At 30.5% G+C, this 17,170-nt stretch overlaps 1 protein-coding gene across 5 annotated transcripts in view; it reads right to left on the bottom strand.

Moving 5' to 3' along the window:
* Window positions 1–17,170, bottom strand: part of Cnksr2 (connector enhancer of kinase suppressor of Ras 2) — a 234,530-nt gene that overhangs the window by 91,808 nt on the left and 125,552 nt on the right. For 3 of the 5 annotated variants that reach the window (XM_036175532.1, XM_036175527.1, XM_036175528.1), the window contains exon 9: window positions 9,250–9,396. The exons of the other annotated variants lie outside the window; for them this stretch is intronic. In XM_036175532.1, the coding sequence (XP_036031425.1) occupies window positions 9,250–9,396 (147 nt within the window). The remainder of the gene's footprint in view (window positions 1–9,249; window positions 9,397–17,170) is intronic. 5 annotated transcript variants of the gene reach the window in all.

The following is a 17,170-nucleotide window of genomic DNA, read 5'->3' as shown; positions in this document are numbered from 1 at the left end:
TCAATGATTCATAATGAGAAGACTTACATCACTCACAAAGGAGAAATATATTTAAATTCACTTTGCCAGAATCAGTTTTGAAAGCTAATAAAAATAATTCATAAAAGAATTAGCTCCCTCACATCCTGACTGACATTTGAAAAACTATAGCATTATGTTAGTAAGAATGTCTCAGATGCTCAAAGAAGGTAAAAAATAGCTATTAACACAGGAGAATATTTTCTAGGAAACTGTACTTCCTCTCAACATAAACACAGGTAGGTGTCTCTTCAGAGCCATTTTATATTAAATCTTCAAAAGCATGGCGAAAAAGGTGACACAATCATTTCATCTTTCATGGGCACATAGATTTATCTATTATTTAAAATTCATCTTTGGTTGCATGCCTATAGATCTCTTGGATCTAAGTGTTGAATAGGAAGTTGCTTTCTAAAGATAATGTATAAACCAAAGTAATCATATCAGTCTTAAGAGCAATCCCAAGTCTAAGATTCACATTCTTTGAAAATAATCTTGTGGAATGAAAAATTATCCTAAAATGAAACTCAAATTCACAAATTTTTATTTTTATCTTACAGATCTTACTGATTAAGTATACATAAAATTAACATAAACATAAAAATCCCAATGCAATCTCAAACACAAAGATAATGACCACAAAATGAATTGCATCTTCATATGACAAAATGGTGCTATTTTAGCCTGGATGAAACCCATTTGACATATCTAGATGATAGACTCAAAATTCTACTACTTCAACATGCATTGCTGGACACTCAAATAAATGCATATTATGACTGTTTTGTGCTGTAACATTACTTTCATACAGATAACCAAAAACTGTTTGAAAGCCAGGCATAAATACAATGGAAATTACAATGTAGGTCACTGGGATATGCTAACACAAATTGGGACTGAGTTAATGAGTTTGACCTTCTTTATTACACAGCTCACCTTAATAGCTTGAAATCACACTTTCTGCCAAAATGACGGTTAAATTTAAATGTATGTGAAATCAAAATTAAAGAAAAAGAGAGACAGGGAAAAGGAATGATAATGTATGAAATCTTAATTTTCTATCATATATGAAGATTTTAAATTGTCAGAAAATTTACACATTAATTAAATAATTGAATACATTATGACAGTATGTAATAAAGACTTTCCTGTCTTACAATATGATATTTTTGGAATAGAATCCAGTTAATCTATGCTTGTCCTATGGAAACATAATTCTTGTCAATGAGGAACTCTGAGATATAGGTGACTAGAAGACTCATTTGTACTGATGAATGCCATGAAGCCCAAAGATATTAGACAAATGAATTCTTTCTAAGGCTGCATTTCATGCCACTATAATATTTGAATGAAAGGTTCAGTGATACATACACATGCACACACACTCACATTCCTATTGACTGCAATATGACTGCTTATAGGTCTTTTATTCTCTGTTATCTTTTAGCTCTGAATACAGACAACCCTAATAGACATGCAGTAAAAGAAAACCTTATTACACAGCACATTAATTTCCAATACTTTAAAATCAATTTACTATGAAAGAAAAACGAATATTTAGTATGCTTTTTAATACACTAGTATAGTACTTTAAAATATCCCAATAGTACAAGTGAACTTAAACTACTTTCTAATAACACAAGCTTTTAACAAAAAGCCATCTAACTTAAATTTTTATTGTTTTTCCTTTATTTTAAGGTTACAAATTGTAGTTTGAAGATGTCTCTCCATTCCTTTTGTGATCTATAGAGTTTTTGTTTGTTTGCTTAGTGCCTACTTTCTTTTCCCCAATCCCCAAAAAACAAAGAAAGAAAAAAGGAATTGTAGTTAATTTTTACAAGGATATTTAAATATGCCTGAAGTAAGAGGTAAAAATTAGTAGAATATTTTATTCTGCATACTTTTCCCTTCTAGCAGATTTAAGGGTTCGCAATGCCATCTTTCTTCAAATTTCTGTATCTCTACATTTCTATTTTCAACAAAGAGTTGCTATTAATGTTATCAGTAAATGTGAGTCACTATATTGAAAAATTAATATAAGAAAAAAATCTTAAAATGTTGAAATAGATGTTAGGTTTGATCATGTTACCTTGGTCCAATTAATTGAAGTGCTTTAAAAAATCTAACTTGGGGGTTGGGGATTTAGCAAGTGGTAGAGCACTTGCCTAGTAAGCACAAGGCCCTGGGTTCGGTCCACAGCTCCAGAAAAAAAAAATCTAACTTGTTTTTACAGGAAAAAAAGAGGAATTAGTCAATTCTGTTGCTGAGTTCAATTGGCTGTTTATTTTACTGACAGGTAAATCAGAGGAAGTGTTTTAATGTGTTTATTGTGTGGGCATCATCTGGCTTATCAGAGTGACCTAAACCAATTAAAGATCAAATAGTAAGTATTCAATATACAGGCAATTATCTTTGTGTACTACTTGTGCTATTATTATCAAGCTAAGCACAGTTAGAAAGAAAACATTAATTTTGAGAATTATATTAAAAAATCAACTTTGACACTGGCAATGGAAAAATAAACTGTGTCCTAACTTTAAAAACACTGTGAAATAGTATAAAGAAATAGTATAAAGTTAAATGACTGAAAGCATTTTAAAATCATTCAGGAACTTTAGGAGACAGTAACAGTATAACAGCATAGGATAAATGACAAAATTAAGATGAAATCAATTATTGAGGAATTCCTAATTGTAACAAGCTGCAGGAAAAAACAAAACCAAAAAACCAAAAAAAAAAAAAACCCATCTAACATTAGTATGAAAAGACATGAAAATGGCAAATTTAGTATCTCTATTAAAAACTAAGGATGTTTCAGAATTGCATTCAAATTTTAATAGGTATATTTTTGACTAAAAATTCCAAGTAAAAGAATTTAATAAAACTAAACTATAGCTTCTCTTATCCTAGAAACATTTATGTAAATCATTTATTTATAACATAGCATCATTGTAACAGTTATAATTGTACTAGGAAGGATTTGCATTTTAATTAAAAAGAATTAATGCTATTTTTTCAGAACTTTAATATCTTTGGTAAAATGTGTATGGGAAAAACTACTATCAGCAATTAAGGATATTGTTTTAAGACTGCATATTGTTATAAATCTTCAATATAACATGGTACTATCATATGTAATCATGTGTGATTTAGATCCATTTTGAATTCCCATCCAAATGATTTTATTTAGAAGGACCTTGTCATAACATCTAGTATAGTACTTATGCCATAAAGTTCTTCCAGAAATTCAACAGCACTCTGTCACAGAAGACTTTGTGTGTGTATGTGTACATTTATGTGTATGTATGTGTTTGCATATATGTGTGCACCTTACTCTTGTAAATGAAATCTGATAAGTTATTGTAGAACACTGCTATTTATCTTTTTAAGTTCAAAATCCCATGCATATTGTTAAATGTACATTTAATGAGTACTTGCTTTGTCATCAGGACTCAGAAATCTAGTTAGAACTTACATATGCATTTTCAGTGTCTGTTTATATTATATAAATATCTTAAAGACATACTCTAAAATGTAATATCGGACAAATCTTTCCCCAATATATGAGTGAAAACTTCAGCAATAACATCTTACTGATCAGTTTACACATTGATGGAGGGTTGTAATTGTCAAAGAAAATTTGTACCTTTTACAAGAGATAAATGGATCATTACTTTAAATCATGTAATGGACTAAGTCTTTTCTTCCTTGTATACTCTAATTTTAATATCACAAATAGCACATCTGTAAAGTACTGATATATATATATATATATATATATGTATATATATATCACATATATATGAAATGCCTATATATATCAGTATATAAGAAATCCCTATGGTAAAGATTATAAAAAAATAATGTCCATACTTAAAAACTAAATTTGTATTTTAAGTTTCACTTGAAATATCTTATATTTTAAGATCTTTGGCAAGCATATCTTAACTTAGTTGTCCCTCAGTAAATGATCCAGTGAAGTTAAGAGATATAAAAGTTTTTAATGAAACCAATGACATAGAGGCAGCCCAAATATTGAAATGTTAAAAAAATTGCAATATTACTTAGTTCCAAAGTTCATTTATGTCAAATTAATACAAAAACTCGTCTTTCCCTTTCAGGGATAAAAATATCAACTGAGATACAAATGATTACATTAAGTATATAACCTAGCCATTCATTTTACTTATTCTTAGAAATAATCACAGATTCCAGCTGATCACAATACCTCAATTTTCTAGCAGAGGACAGTCTTTAAGTCCTTATACAGTTCAGGCACATTCTTATTAAATTCCCAATACTGGTATCATTTACTACCAAAATACTGCTTTATATTAACAATTATTTACTCGATCGTTTTAACAAATGTTCCAGAGAAAATGTATTCTGGGTTTGGAAACAAGAATTTGCATACAGTCTTGTACATTTTATAACCACATAAAGAATGCTAGATATAATTTTAAAAACTAATGTGTACATTTGTATCCTGGCCAAAGTTTTCCTAAGTGATAAGTTATATTTGAAAAGAACTTAAGGAAAATAATTGCATGTGTTTAAAACTTCTTCCTCAGTTTCACAGATTCTACTATAATACAAATTTATACATACAAAACATTTGTGTTTTTTATAAGCATGAAAAATTTCTGTTGTTCTTGCTAGACTATAAAGGAAACATTTTTTTTTAGACCATGGGTATGATCAGGAGACATTAGATCCTTGAATTTCAATAACAGATATATGGACACAAAAATATGTATGTTATTACACAATATATAACATAGCCTTTGGAGTCATATTACAAAATAGCTTTTTCCACCAAATCATCTGTACATTGTACTGATGATAAGATTAGTATATGTAATTTTGTGCTGTTCAATCTCATATGCATAATTAAATGGCAATATTAAAACTGAAATTATATATTCCAAAATATAGTTAACAACATCCTGGGATATTAACTGAAGAAACTGCATTGGAAATTGAGGTTTTACATGAAGTTCTTTACATTTTAAGATCTCTGAAAAGCATAGCTTAGTTTAATTGTCAACTGTTAAACAATGGCTCACTTCGCATCATAGGTTATTTATGATTTGTAGTCAGTGTTAAAACAGTAAAGGCTTAAACACTGATGAACTATAATTGATATGATAGCTGCTTGTACTTGTTTCCTAATTTGAGCATGTAAAACACAGAAACACTACTGCTGTCTAGCCAGCACAATTACAGTTTTAGTTAAAACTATTTTCTAGTGTTATACCTTATATAAAATATTTTCGTCACAACATGTTTTAAAACAACTCTCAAAAACGTACAAACTTCCCTCCACTAATGTTTGTTTAATAGAATCAAGTTGTATCTTGGAGAATGAAATAAATTTTATTGCTACTTCTGTTTTGACTTTTACAATTACTTTAACCATTTATATTTATATGTAGTTTAAATTTAATGCAATCACCATTCTATAGTTGTTATACCAATTGATATACAAAATTGACTGCTGTTGACTATTTCCTTTCTGCTCAAATCATTTAAATATTCTGTAAATTGCCATCAAGGTTAATTAAACAATAAAATGTAAGTACAAAATCACAAACCAACACTAATAACTATGGCATCAATATATGAGATTTATGGAATAGAAAATAATTTAGGAATATAATGCTATTCATATAGCTTAATATTAATTTATATAAAATGTTTTGAACAATAGCTAAATCATTTTTTTCAACTCTAGCATTGATTGATCAGAGATGGTTTCACCCAACAAAAGCTGGGTTCTTCAACAATTTAAAAAATTCAATGATTCCCAGTGATGATTTAAGGAGATTTCTTGGTAGTGTCCAGTTAATTCTTCCATACATCTCTTCTAAGAAGAAAATGACTGCCCATATGTTCTTGTTGCAAATGCATCTTAATTCAGTACTACAAACCTCTAAACATGTACTTGTGGTCTATCCAGTACTCCCTGAAATTTATTTATTTCACTGACAGAATAATGTGACTATATGCAATCACCATGCTTACCCACATCCTGGCAATTAGCAGAGCACCACTAAGATGGTTTGAAAGCAGCTCTCAGAAGGTAAGACACCCCTGTTTACAAGATTGTATCTCAAAGACAGACATGTCTACTATTTATGAAAGTACACAGATGACAACAGAATTCAATCTTTTCAGAAGTAATTAAATTTGGTCACTGTATCTAATTAAGGAATCTTTAAGTCCTTCAGTTCTATCATCAAAAGTTTGAGAAAATAGAATTTTATCAAAAGAGCCGCCAAATTTCATGAAATGTGCAGATGAAATTTCTCTGTGAGCATGAAGTTGAATTGTATGCTTTTGCTTATTTGGCTATGATTTCCCAAGAAATTCCAAATCAAAATCTTCCATTGCAGTTAATTAATAGTAAATGGCCATATTTTAAACAGTTTAGAAATAAATTCCTTAGGATACACATGATATTTTATTTGTATAAATAAAATCATTACCATGTTTGTTTAAAAATCATTGATTTGAAAAAGATGTATGCGCTATTTTTGGCCTCCTTGTTAAATCAAGTGTAATATTTATTTGACAAAGGTAGTAGGTAAGTTAAGCCTGGTATTAAGAAAATGAAATAGACATGCTGATTTAAAATAAATTCCACAGATTCTCTGTATAGCTTTTAGCTAAGCTAATTCCTACTAGATTACTGGTATACTTGACAAAAAGAACCAACATAATTCAAACTTTAAGTTTGCATACTGATGATTTATATTGAAGTGAATTAATAGGCATCTGGTTTCAGCCAATTTGTATAGATACCAGAATTAAGAAAACAATAACAATGCCACTTGTGTCTACACAGAGGACTGTTTACTACATTAGCTTTTCTGGTTCACATCTGAGGCTGGTTCTCAATAACTAGGAAGAAAAATACCTTAGACAATGGTGTGAAATAATCCACAATTGCCATCAAACCTCATCCTATTATTTGAGTTTTCTTCTCTGGTACAGTCTGCACTTAAAACTCTTGAAATTTTAGCAGTTTCTACTTTTTCTTGTTCTCGAATCTGTATTCTATGAAAATTCTGATCAGGTAGTTCTATTAAGCCTCAAGGTATATTGATTTAAGTACAAGCTTAAGCCTTAAGCTCAAGAAAGAAGAACTCTATAATGGTATAATAGCCAGTCCTCAAAATAGGTTATGGGGTCATGTGGTGGTGGTGCTATAATGAAATTACAGAGAACACCCATTCTTTCTCCTAAGAATTTATTTTAGCAATGCTAGGAAGACTTGAATTAAAACTAATTATTTCCCTTCTGCTTTGCAAAAGTCAACTTTGAAACTATTTTTCAAAGATGTTATGTTAAAAGCAGTTTTGTTTTCCCTAACAGTCTTGCTTATCTAGAGATAGTGAACTTTGGGCAAGATATTTTAGGTTATCCCAATTTAGTTAAATACCAAATTTACAAATATGTTGGTATATACACATGTACTTATTTAAATTATCCACCCCCCCAATTTTTGTATCATGAGAAAGTACACTTAAAAAAATATTCAGCATAAATTGGTGAGTAATGAGTAATGTAAGTATAATTAATGATCTGATAATGCTTATTTATAGGCATTTAAGAATGTACTTAAACAGTACCTTAAAATATAATTATATTGTAAAGAATGATAGAACTAATTTTAAAAGGTCTTTTTCCTCTAACTGTGAAAAGAATATATCATGTGTACGTGTAATATATAAAATACTAGTTTTTGGATTATTTTACTTTCTTATATAGAAATATTAATTGCTATAATATTAATTTTCCACTTAAGTTTATGCTACTAGAAAAGGATCTAACAATGAAATAAATTATGATTGATTTTCTCGACAGACTAGTTCAAAGTACATTGATCAACATAAACTAAGATCTGTTTGGTGTTCATGTCCCATTGTGAAAGGCTAAGAAGAGTAACCAGGATACAGATTTTTAAAGAGGACCATCTAATAACCAAAACAAAATGTGGGGCTCTTATTCAGTGTTCCCACGCCTGTAAACTTTGAAAAAGGATCGTTGGCGTAAACAATAGAAGATTCTAGACTAAAACAACAAAGTAATTTATAATGCAGTGAATAAAAAATTATATTATGGAGAATTTTGATCTGCTTACATATGACCTAATGAGGCAAACGGCCTCAGAACTTCATCAATCATTAGATATTTTGGTTTAAATACTGTAAGTCAAATGCATTTAGATATATTAATGCAATCTATACTTATTCATTTGAAAAATAGAAAAAATTTCACATTTGAAATATAATGGTGTTAACATTGGAAGATTTTGTGTGTTTTAATATTATCTAAATATAATGCCAATTTTGAGGCTTATAAGCAGTAAAGTTTAAAACAATGAAGAAAATAATATTCATAAGACTCCTTTAATGGAAAATTTACTAGAAAAAACATCTGTGACTTGTAAAAGGCACTAGTAGAAAGATTACTTTTTTTCTTAATATAAAAGATGGTCAGTAGTCTAAATTAGATGAGCAACTATTTAAAAAGAAAAAAATCAACTAGACCTCTAAAAAAAAGCAATATTCTACTTCTGTTAAAACAGAAGATTTGTGAAAAAAATTCAATGGTATGTTTAAGGATTTTGTCCTGATTGAAATAAAATGTATTAATTTCTTGCCTTTGTGCAATCACAATATTTTATATTATTATAATGAAGTTTCATAAAGATGGAAAATGCAAACCCTCTAATGTACCACTCTCTCTGGTTTTTCTACTGCAGAAGATGGACAGGTGAAAAATGAACTATCATGAGGAATTTTAATTGCTAATTTGAAAATTAAATTTTTACTCTTTACAAATTACAAATTTATTTTCTGATTTAAAGTAATTCTATAAACTGTCTGCTAGCTTCTTCCAGAGGTATATGTGATTACAACGTATAAAATGTAAGATTATGTAACAAAAAATAAACCTCTTCATTTCTTTCCTCTCCATATTTGGCAAGTAACAACTTGTGGGTTTTTAGCATTGTGCTTTAAGTTTTTAATTGAATTAGTGTTATCATTTGCATCACAATTAAGCCTATAAGGATAAGCAGTGAAGAGATAATTTCACAAACAAATTTTCAAAAGCATACAAGACTAATTCATATGCTGCTGAGATGAGGCACAAAAAAGAAGCATTACTGCGATAATCTATGGCTAAAATGATGGTGTATGACTTATGATTAAGCTTCATTACCTGCAGAGCAAGGGGCTTCCATCTCATATTTTTCAGTAAAGCTGGTGCTGAGGTAAGCATGCTCTGAGGTCGCTTTTTCAAAGTTAAGATAACACCACTCGGGTCCTCTCGTAGTGCATTCACCAAATTTTTCAACTGCCACCCCACCTGGTAACCAGCAAAATCATTACAATAAAATTGAGGTACAGTACTCAAAGATTTCATGTTCTCCCCCTTTAATAAGATCAGTAAAAAAGAAATCACATAATTGGAGTATCATCCTATCTATTTTCAGGAGATATATATTCAAGAAAGAAGTTTTATATTTGAATTGATTAACCATATTATTGCATTAGAGTCCATATAATAATGAGACAACATAATGGACATTTACCATATCAAAGCGGAGACTAAAACATATCTTGCCATTCAAGTGATTTGGATTATAAAGAAATTATATCACTGTTTATACTGCTTAGCTGCTAGGTCTAGGCCCAAGCTCTTCACAAGTACAATTTAAAAGTACACATGCCAGAAAATAGTGAGTTGGCAATCCCCTGAGCTAACAAATCACACCACATGCTTTCTCATCACCATCTTTTAGAGATATGTGATTACAAGTGTCTTTAAATTAGCCTGATATTGTGATACCAATAGCAGGTACTGACATACCAAAGAAATAGTCTGATGCGAGGACAGCAGCACCAGTGAAATAAACCTTTCATCATGTTATAAAGATAGATTTAAAAATGACATGGCAATTTTACTTCAATGCAGCATTTATTGGCAATGTGTTCCAAATAACCCTATAAGCTTAATATATTGTGTGCTAAATTTAATGAAGTCATTTCATTTAAATATCAGCTCAAAACAATTTAGCCAGATAGGAAATGATTTGAAAACTGTCTTAGTGAATATTCATGTTAAATTAATTCACTAATCATCTTTAAACAATTTTAAACATAGAAGAACTTTTGTTAGTCTGCTTTTTAAAATGGATTAGTGATGCAGTATCAGGTAATTAAGGTCCCAGAACTGGTTAGTTAAAATTGATAGTTTTAAGAAAACATTAAAAATAAATTATTGTATTATTTGTTTTTAAAAATAAATTTCATATTAATATTAAATATTAAAACAGAACCTTTTATCTGAAGTCTAATGAAGTCTTATACAAATATACTGGGTTAAAATTTAAGTTGGATTGCAAAAATAATTCAGCAAATGCTCTAAACAGTGATGTAGTTACTTGTAGGCACCCAAGGTAAATAGAACATACGTCTTTTGTGTGCTCTTCATCAAGTTTTTGTCTACAAGATATTACTCAAGTGGGAAAGAATAAGCACTTCCACCAAATGAAGCAAAGATCGTAAGAGACTATGAAGAATTAATCTGGAATGTATCCATTGTACTTTAATGGCAGATTTTTGATATATTTATTGAACATTCTATAACTGATAAATTCAACCACAGATGAACTGAGTGGAGACAAGAAACCGAAACAACAAAACAAAGATGCTTCAGTACTCAAAATCTTGAGTATCTTGGCTATGGATCAAAATGATCAGTATGATAAATAAGAGGGCACTATTTCTGAAAAAGAACATTAAGGCAGATCAACTTCTATTATGAAACCAGCCTATGTTCTACAAGAGGAGATCATTATATATCTTATATCCATTCTGATATCTGATATCCCTCTGATAGCTAAGTAATGTCCTGATAGCCATTTGTACAAGCTAAGAGGCAACATAAGTGAATGTGAATATGGGCATTCATCTATATTTATATTCTTGTCCCCTATTGAAACCTAATATTGAATTACAAACTTGAAGGAAGATAAACTCTTCATACAAAATTTATAAACAATTCATCAATGATAATCATAACTAAATTTGTAAATTAATTAGTAATTTAAACAAGCAATCAAGAACTGATAGTTTTCAACAACTCCTATTTCTATTCATGAGTTTCTTCATATTTCATTCTGTAGAATCACTATGGACAGTTTAAGACATTTATATACTTATTTATTTTTGACATAGGGTCTTGCTATACAGTTCTGGGTAGCCTTAACCTTATGACCTTTTGATAATATTCTTGCCTCTGCTTCCCATGTAGTTGGATTACAAGCATGTGAGACCAAGCTGGGTTTAGTTGAACATTTTTAAGTTTTCTTGCTTTCCTATGAAATGTTCAGCTCAATTTCACTTGTCCTTTCCTATTATACTTTCTATATAATTTTGTAAGTAATTAATTAAAATAATTAAAATTAAGAATTACTTGTCCATAGAATGGGGAATTGTTTCTAGAAACAATTTTAATTTGAATATACTTTAATTTTACCTGAATGTTATTTAATTGCCAAATATTTGAATATATAATTTGACTACATTTTAACCAACCTACCGACTATTGTTTAATATAATGTCATCGATGGTTTCAATAAAAGCAAACAAATGTATATCAAGAACCATATGTAGTAAATAAATACATTTGGCTCTCAAATTCTATTTTTGTTACCATAAGGAAATGTCAGGTCAAATATGTAAAACTGTACAATTAAGCCATTATTGTAAATGATGTAAATGTTAACTATGAAGGGATATAAAATTTTGTGTGGAACAAAAGAGGTCTCACAGTGGCAAAAATAACTTATTTTTGTTAAAAATAAATATAGATATGGAAGGCAGAATGAGATGTACAATCATTAATGATGACTACATTATGGGGAATAACATACTTTCTTCTTTATACTTTTTTATTTCTTTAAATCTTACTGATAAACATTTGAAATTTTTAAAAACAATAAAACACAAGATTTTAGTCTACAAATAGTATTATTTTATCTAGGATGTTTTGAATTTCATGAGCTAATCAGAAGAGCTTACCATATGAAAACTGTCTACTCAAAGCACAGAATTAGAAAGGCGCCTCTACTAAAGCACCAACAGAAATGAGAAATAGAATCTCCGAATTGTACTTCAGATGACTAGTAAAAGCAAATGCAAGTTTATTCAACAGGTGTATATAATAAGGACTACATTGATTTTTTTTTTATTTCATGACTGATTTCAGTAGACACATCACTTAAGCATTAGGCCCATTTCACATAACAATTCTGGAATGGAAATGAAGCTTGATGAGTAATTTATATAGAATAATTGTAATTGGATGTGATGACTTTATCATTTGAATGTCTTCGTTATTTCCTCGGTCTTCATTTGAACTTAATAATTTAGATAATTTCCAATCATTTCGTATCTTTAGTTCCTATTGTTTTATGTTGTCAGACTTAACAATTGTCTTCACTGTATTAGGAAATGTGATACGTTCTTACAACTTCAGGCAAAATGATTCCCAGATATGGTTCTGTGGTTTCATCACATTCTTGCAGCCATATAATGAGGTTCAAAGAATTTTTGAAATATATTTATTACCTGGTGCCTTATTGACATAATTATAGTTGACAGATAATAGAATGTGGATTGAAGCCAGGCAGTGGTGGCACATGCCTTTAATCCAAGGACTCAGGAGGCAGAGCCAGGCGGATCTCTGTGAGTTCGAGGCCAGCCTGGTCTACTAAGTGAGTTCCAGGAAAGGCACAAAGCTACACAGAGAAACCCTGTCTTGGGAGAAAGAAAAAAAAGAATATGGATTGAAGGTGTGATATAATGAGGCATACATGTGTGTTACAGCTCTAAGAAGGTTGTGATCCTCCATGCTAAGGGCTAAATGTAAGTGTACAAATATCAAAAAAGATAAACTACACAAATGAAAGTTAATCATTTTTTCAAGATTAACTTTCTATTTTCTAATTTATGTTTTTGGCTAGCTTTAAAATATCAACTGTGACAGACTTAAATGATAGAAATCATGTAAATATTTAATAACAATATGGAAAAAAATGGCATTCTTTCCACTGGCTTCTGAGTTCTCATGTAGTAAGAGACACAGGGAGCTTAAAGAAGTGAAGTGAACATACCCTAACGTTTACTAATATTAACAGTATAAGCCACCAACATTGGAAGTAAGCCAAGCATTGAATTTAGAGAGACTAGGCTATGAATAAACATGGAAAAACCTACTAATAAATCAAATTACATAAAGAATTGCTTGGTTTGTGAATCAGTGAACTCAACATCAAGAACTGTTTCAATAATTTTGCAGTTCAAATGATCACAGAACTTCCAAAGTCACTATATATTTCAGCTTTAGCCAGAGGGTTGGGATAAAAAAGATAAGGACAGATTAACCTATGCAGAAGAACATGATCCTGCCTCCTTGTCCCCTCTTCTTGGGATCTGTATGTGCTAATATTTTATGCTGTCTTGTTATAACAATCTTTTCTCTAACAATCCTTTCCTTTAGCAACTTCCTGGATCTGACTCTCAAATCTTTCCAACCTTTTCTGTTTCTTATCAAGTGCTTCAGTCACATAATCTAACTGTGGTGCTAATGCCTACAAAATACTCACACACCAATAGTTCACTGAAGTAGACTCTTTATACTTATATGAAACTATTTTAACTTGAATTTTCCTTCTTACAACTGCTCAATAAAGCAAGCACTAAGATAATTTTACATGTAATGAAATGGAAACAAAAAGTTATTGGTTGGGGGAGGGCAAGATTACAAATTAAGTGGCAGAGACAAGAGTTTATTTTGTGTCTGTTCAGTTATATAGCACAGTATTTCATTCAAATATCTTCTGGCATCACAAAGGAAATCAGTATTCTAAAACACAAATATATTATCTCCACTTTTCTATTTCATTCACCACCACTACCAATCATTTCCATATAGTTCTCTCAAGTTTGGATTCACCTATGGATATTTAACCCTTTTTAACTGCATGTGCACCATAAAAAGATCCTAGCAATTAACATTTCTTTTGATTGTTTTAGTTCTAGACAAGGCACTTACTTGCTAGATTTAAAAGTGAGTTGTAACCTACTTTTGTTCTATTCTTTTACATATCTACAGTACCATTATGCAAATGTTTTCTTCCTTTCAGAGCTTTTAAATGTTTCCAAGTTACAGCTTTTCTTCTCTTAAATGTGAGTTTATATTAAAAACACCTACAATGCTGGCTTTCAATGACAAGAGGTTTGAATGTTACTCCAGAGATTCTGATCCAGTAGTTCTGGGGGAGGAGCTTAATAATTTGCTTTGCTTTGGAGTTTCCATATGATGCTGATACTACTTGCTCTTGGTCTGGAATCATACTTTGAAAACTGCTATAATAAATGATGAGCTCCCTAAAGGTACTAACTTGCCAATGCCTATAGTATTTTATATAATTTTAGGACTGTACATAATAACTCAAATGAATACTTATTGAATGCCTTAGAGTATGGTTAATAATGGTGAACACAGCATAATCTGTGGAGATTAAAGAACATAATGATTACAGGAAGAGATGAGCAGGCAAACAAATATTTAGAATAAAATGAAGGAAATTCTTCATTAGAACAAGTACAAGGTATAGTAAAAGCCTCCCACCCTTGCAAAAAAGGGGGCAATCCAACACATTCCATCCTTGGGGGTTTCAGGGAGGTCTCCAATTAGTCTAAACTGAAATTTTGAGGGTCTGAATTAAAAGGCTCACAGAAATTCAATGGGTAGAGAAATCTGTGCAACAACGTATTCTCAGACTGACCAACTTTCAATAGTTCAGTGAGGATGGATGACAGAAGAAGGGAAAGAAGAGGAGGCAGGAGAAAGAAGCAGGTCACTTCTTAGAGAATAATTAAGAGTTGGTTAAGTAGGAAACATTCCTTCTTTTTTGCCTCAAATGGCATGGCTTGCTTATAGCTGTGTCTTTGCAAAAGTACTCGTCCCTCTGCTTGTATTTTTTTTGCATCACTTCTAAAATGTTACCTATTCATAAAGGCTCATCTCCTTGCAATATGCATCATAATCTATTTCTCACAAGTAAAACCCTATTTTCTTTACCTGAATCTTGCCATACTGTACCTCACTAGTTTAATTTTTGCCTTATTATCTTTCTCTACTTACCATCACAAAACTGGCTTCTGAGTAAAAACAGAGTATCATGTTTTGATATACCCTTCAATAAATAATATGCTATAGAAATAGACAATCAGTATATGTTAATTGGATTGATGAGATGATATGATAACATGAGAAATAAATGTTTCAGTGACAACAAAATGCTCTGAAACTCTAAAAATGGCTTAGTATTTATGTAAAATTAAGATGCAACATTAACACTTTTATTAAAAACACTTAAAATTTGCTATAGAAAATAAAAGGTTAAGTGACCTCCCGTCTAGAAAAAGTAATATATTTGATATTAAAGCTATTATAGTGTTTATCCTCAAAGAAGGAATACAGTGATTCTTGTAAATAACTATTTAAAACACAGTATTTTATATTAAATATTACAGAATTATATTCATTGTAATGTGATTATGACAAATAATAACAGTGGACAAAATTTTTACTTGCCATAAAATATTTTACAGCTAGTATAACCTTTTAAAATTATTGTATTTGTCTTACACAAAATGTGTCTCATTATTAACTCTAAATGACTTTTTTCCCAAATGTTGAATTAATGCTGTCCTTCCCACTGGACAAGTTAAGAAGAGTGGTTAATCTTACCACTCACTAACTTACAACCAACCCCTAACACATATATCAAGGTGTATTTAATATAACTCAAACAAGCTTAAAATTTCCCAAGTAAGTCCCTAAGATTCTGTCAGAAGCCAGAAGATCTGGTTTCTTGTGCAGTGGGCGGGTAAGTGTTTTGTCAGGCTGAAGCAGTCAACAGGGTTCCTGGGTAAAAGGAATCATAAGTGGGGGAGTTTCTGGACAAATGGCTGCCTGGACTGAGAACACAAGGGTCTTTGGGTTGGTGCTGTAGAGATGAGAGATTTCATTCCTTTGGGCACACAGAGGGAAGAAGTTGTCTTTATAACATTTCCTGGTCTATTGGTTTTCCAAACACCTGGTGAATTATTTAAACAAATTATGAAATGACAGACATTACTCTTTGGACCCGAGCAGTAAAACTTACAAATATTCATAAACATAAGAATTTAGGACTAGCATATCACTTTAGAGATTTTCCTTTTTAGTGGCTATATGTGGAGTTACAGAGATCATCTTTATACCCACAGGTAAGGAAAGCAGGCTATTTCTTAAAATACTTTAAAAATATTGCCCTTCACAAAAAGTTTCATTATCACTATTTACATATGTGTGTGTATACTACTCACATTCTAAGCTCCCCAATGGTAGTATATAACCAACACCTTTTCTTAAAGAAAGCTTCAAAGAGACTACATAAATATCTGATGTTAGGAGTTATTCTATATTCAGATGTCTTCCTCTCTTTTGAAAATCATTGAGGAGACCAGAGTCCATTTACATATGATTACATTATTGCTAAAGACGGTCAACATTTGCTAGAGTTTTGAACTGAGGTATTTATTATAACATTCTGTTTCTTGGAGTTACTAGGAAGTTACTGAAATATCTACTAAATGAGTATTTGTGACAGTGACTTTCTTTTACTTCAGCAAAACAAGCTCTATAGAGGAAATGCCATAGTAACAAACATTTGAGAAGGATTAAATCTTACATAACCTCTGTCTTTCAAAGACCAGAGTACTAGGTTTAAAGTACTCATGCACACAATTAACCTTCCCTCAATTTTTCATAAAACATGAATGAAAATCTGACAATCTCAAGCATTTGGAGATACTATAATCTTACTTTCACACAATCATTCATTCCTTGAATATAAGTAAGGAATTATTCATGACCCAAAGATAAACTAATTATATATGCTAACAAAACCTATGAAATAAGTGATTCTAAGTTCTATCATAAAGTAACTTTAAAAGGTAATTCAGAGCAGACTAAGACATTCTAAGCTTTATCCATTCTAAATAAAATCTTAGTATTAGAA

This window comes from Onychomys torridus, chromosome X, assembly GCF_903995425.1.
Source record: "Onychomys torridus chromosome X, mOncTor1.1, whole genome shotgun sequence".
NCBI lineage: Eukaryota > Metazoa > Chordata > Mammalia > Rodentia > Cricetidae > Onychomys > Onychomys torridus.
This window is presented reverse-complemented; position numbering and strand designations above follow the sequence as displayed.